The sequence below is a fragment of the Cariama cristata genome, unplaced genomic scaffold, assembly GCF_000690535.1.
Source record: "Cariama cristata isolate BGI_N322 unplaced genomic scaffold, ASM69053v1 scaffold25021, whole genome shotgun sequence".
Lineage (NCBI taxonomy): Eukaryota > Metazoa > Chordata > Aves > Cariamiformes > Cariamidae > Cariama > Cariama cristata.
Genome location: NW_009600170.1, coordinates 3,305 through 7,447, shown reverse-complemented (window position 1 = coordinate 7,447; position 4,143 = coordinate 3,305). Strand labels below are relative to the sequence as shown.

The window sequence follows — 4,143 nt, the reverse complement described above, 5'->3', positions numbered from 1 at the left end:
TCCTCCTCGGGCTGTTGGACCCCCTGGCCACAACCGCGGCGGTGGGAAGGTGAGAGGCAGGAAAAGTCGCAGCTCCCGGATGCTGCTCGCAGCCGGCGCGGGGCTGGCAGGGGGGGGATTCAGGGGGTGGAAGGCCGGGAGGACCCATCAATCATCATTTAGTGACAGATAACGTGGTCCAGAGGTCCCTGGCCAGTGGCTCCTGCAGGATGCGTTGCCTCGGAGCCCCGCCGCCTCTTCGGAGGGATGGCTGCTCCGTCCGGATGAGCGCCGGGCATGAGATCCCCAAATCTCTGCCTCTTGCGGGCTGTGGGTCCTTTCTCAGGGCTTGCACGACTCTCTGTCCCTGCTCGGGGAATTATGAGATGATGGTGATGTTTTTCCCATCTTCTACTAAAAAAAAAAAAAAAAACACAAAACCAAACCCGTCCTCTCGGTTTTGGCTTTGCCAAAGGAAACCTGGGCAGCGCCGTTGCTCATCCAGAGAGCTCTCGCAGGGCTGCCCCCGAGTCCGCCCTAATTGTTTTAGCATGGTGAGAAGCTCCTCGAGTCCCCACAAATTGCTCGCTTAATGAGATCTTTCTCGGGCTTAATGTCTTCGGAGGCAGATGGGTGAGGAGCAATTCCCTGTCACCTTGATGGATGCTGGAGCAGGGGAACGTGGCGGCGGGCACGTAGACGCGATGTGAGCTTGGGACGTGCCCTGCTCCGTCCCCCAACCCTTCCCCTGGCCGTATCCGTGTTTCCAGCATCACATCTGTGTCCAGGGCTGCCCTGTGGCAGTCCGAAGTCTCTAAACAATACAGTCGTGACATTATCAGTAGAAAGTTGTCCTCCGGGGGGTAGTCCCAGTTTGAAGAACTCCAGTAAAATTTTTACTCTGGATCTGGAGCTCTTTGGTAGCAGTGTCTCTGAAGCAGAATTGTTTTCTCTTCCCACCTTTGGCTGTTTTCTGGACACAGCTCAGAGGGGGAGGGAGTGAGGGCCCGTGATGTGGCATCACCCCCCCTTGGCACAGTCCCCTTCTGCCACGGGAGCGTTTCCCCTCTTGCCATGGGCTGTGGTGCCACCTTGGCCCATGCAGGAGGAGAAGCCCGTGGTCGTTGCCATCACGGTGTCCCAGGATGGTTAGGCTTTGCCGATAGCCGTCTGTTGGAGGGCGATAACCCTTCTGGGGTGTACGGGGCTGCCGATTGTCCCCGGCCACGGTGGGAGCAGCAGCAGAGCAGCTCTGCCCAGGTTACCTCTTGTTTCGCTCCTCTCCCTCCATCACTTGGTGAGTCCCAATTTCCCCATCCTTGGTTCTTCAGGATGAAAAAAACTCTTTGCAGTCACTTGCTGTCAGTCTGAAGGGAAACCCAACGGCGTTACCGAGCAGTGCCCGGACCGCCGCTCTGCTAGAACTCCGTGGTGGTGACCTGGGTGACTTCCGAGCGCAGGTCATCCCCTCCGTGGTCCCGGCAGCCCCGTTGGAGGCTGCCCACGTCTAGTCATGCCGGCTTGTTGTGAGCTTCGGAAGGGGTGCAGGTGGAGACGCGTTCCCGCGTGGTGTTTCTGGCACGGGAGAAGCTGTTCTGGTCCACGCGGGCTCGGAAGGGCAGGCAAAACTCTCGGAAACACCTCTTGAAATTTTCATCCAGGAAAGCGTAAAGGACGGGGTTGAGGCTGCTGTTGGTGTAACCCAGGGCGATGCAGAAATGCAGGCTGGCCACCACGTAGGGGTTCTTCTTGTCTATGTCCACCAGCGTCCAGACGATGACGAAGATGTGGATGGGCGTCCAGCAGATGATGAAGGCTGCCACCACCACCAGTACCATGCGTGTGATGCGCCGCAAGTTGCGGTCTTTCTCCTTGGAGCCCGAGAGAAGGCGGACGCTTTTCAGGCGAAGGATCATCAACCCGTAGCAGATGGTGATGACCAAGATGGGGACCATGAAGGCGAAGATGAAGACGCAGATCTTGGTCACGGTGTCCCAGTAGATGGGAGGATCGGGGAACTGGAGCGTGCACAGCACCATCCCGTCTGCGGGAGAGAGGACGATCAAAGAGGGAGTCGGTGGGGTGTCTGCTGTGAATACTCTCTGCTTTCTGCTCGGTCATGGTGGGCACGTCCACGCTTGTTAAAAACACAAGGAGATGCATGCCCACCTGCCCGCTCTTTGCAGAGAGTCCCCAGGAGCTTTGTGCCACCAACCCCCTGCCCACGGGCTGCCGAGGGGACGCGGTGGGTGCAGGGACCCAGGGACTTGTTCCCTTGCAGAACCTCCTGGGCCATCCCCACGCTGTCTCCTCCCAAGCCCCATGGTGGACACGTCCCCATGTCCCCTTCCACTGAAACCCGTCCACTTCCTCAAGATGCCCAGAGCTTTCCTAGCCCCCAAGGGCTGGTGTTCTCCCACGGGAGCTGTGGATCTTAGTGTGGGGCCAGCTGGGGACTTGGCAATGCTACTGGGGGTGGTTTTAGGCACCTGATTTGCACCCCAGGAGCTGGGGAGAGGGGCACTGGTTGGGCTGGAGATGGGGAAGCGGGAGGACAATTTCTGGGACAGTTTCCAACCTCTGCAGCCAAGATGGAAAAATAACACCGTGATCATTTTTCCATGGCAGGGCGTGCTTATGGTCCCATGGAGGGGTGCCCATCACTGAGCTCAAACCGGGTGGGTTGGGTTTGCCTCGTCACCCCCAGGATGGACAGATGGGCCAGGAGGGACCTTTCCCCAGAAGCCACTTGCCTTTTGACTTGGTGACCGCCATGGCCATGATGGGCACCCCGATGAGAGAAGAGAGCACCCAGATGCAGACATTGATGACCTTGGCCTTGGCCGGCGTGCGGAAGTCCAGGGCCTTGACCGGGTGACACACGGCGACGTAGCGGTCCACACTCATCATGGTGAGGGTGAAGATACTGGTGAACATGTTGTAGTAGTCAATGGAGAGCACGACTTTGCAGAGCAGCTCCCCGAAGGGCCAGGTCTCCATCAGGTACTTGGCGCTCTGGAAGGGCAAGGTGCTGGTGGCCAACGCGTCTGCTAGGGCCAAGTTGAAGATGTAGATGTTGGTGGCTGTCTTCATCTTGGTGTACCTGGGGGTGACAGAGAAGGGAGCCCTTACAGGTGGTCAGGGCTGCCTTACCATGCCCACGTACGTGTGTGCACGCTCAATATGACGAGGAAAGGGCACAGCCGGGCTTTCCCTGGCTGCTTGCAAGGTGCCGTCACCCTCGGTGGGCAAAGGGACGTGCTTGGGACGCGCCCTTCTGCAGCACCGATGTGCTCAGCGCCTTTCCAGATGGACCGGGGAGCACGTTGAGAAAGTCCTTGTGTTCGTGCGTGGGTTTAGCGTGTGGTGAAGTCCCAGTGCCTGAGCACGGGGTTGCGCTCCCACGTGCTGAGCTGGGACCTTACCAAGCACCTGCAGAACACGGCTTGGACCCTGCCGAAGGGGTTGTCCCTTACCTGCCCAGCGAGGTGACACTCATTCCCATGGCTGCCTTTATTCAAAAGAAATCTGAAGACATTTTCGGAGAAGTCACTTCTCCAATTAAATCGATTTACTCCATTTCCCTGAATCACTTGCACAATGTCCTTTACATCCCGAAACCTCCTGTATCTGATTTTCCACCCAGTAAATCGTGATTATCTGAGCTTGCTTCCCTGTCGAGTTTACTTACAGAAATTGGATCGATTACCCCCGGAAAGGGGCCATCTGGAAACAGCCCAATTAGCCAGGCTGAAGCTCCAGAGCCTTGGGGGAAGCCTGGCTGCCTCGGCCACGGCGCGTGGCTCAGGGTCACGGTCCCGCTTCCCCCGGGGCATTCGGCAAGGACTGCAGCCACCCGTGGCTGACGTGCCGGCTCTGGTCCTTGTCACATCACGGTAAGTCAAACGCCCGGTCCTGAGTACCGAAACCTTTCCTGAAGGGATGCGGTGTAGTTTTGGTGGGTGCCGGGGCCGGCGGGGATGGGTGTGTGTCCTGGGAGCATCCAGCCCCGCAGGTGTTGCTGGAGGTGATGCTTTGAATGGCGTGGTTGGTTTGAAACGGGTGCACATCCCTGCTGCCGAGGGGGCTGTCGGGGGTCCCCAAAGGGCAATGCGTTGGGATTCGGTCGGGGCGGCTTTGCCGCAGCCCCCGGTTGTTTGCTAG

General features: G+C 58.5%; 1 protein-coding gene across 1 annotated transcript; it reads right to left on the bottom strand.

The window, feature by feature from the left end:
- Positions 1-1,457: 1,457 nt before the first annotated feature.
- On the bottom strand, positions 1,458-3,079 carry LOC104169127 (delta-type opioid receptor-like). The gene is made up of 2 exons (XM_009709947.1): positions 2,733-3,079; positions 1,458-2,023 (listed from the first exon to the last, which is right to left on the bottom strand). The coding sequence occupies exons 1-2, from the start codon at positions 3,070-3,072 to the stop codon at positions 1,491-1,493; spliced, it is 873 nt and encodes a 290-aa protein (XP_009708249.1). The 5' UTR covers positions 3,073-3,079; the 3' UTR covers positions 1,458-1,490.
- Positions 3,080-4,143: the final 1,064 nt, after the last annotated feature.

Excerpts from the sequence above, each read along its gene's own strand:
- LOC104169127 (XM_009709947.1), bottom strand. The coding sequence starts at position 3,072 with ATGAAGACAGCCACCAACATCTACATCTTCAACTTGGCCCTAGCAGAC. Across the intron at positions 2,024-2,732 it reads GGCGGTCACCAAGTCAAAAG|ACGGGATGGTGCTGTGCACG; the intron begins GCAAGTGGCTTC and ends TCTCTCCCGCAG.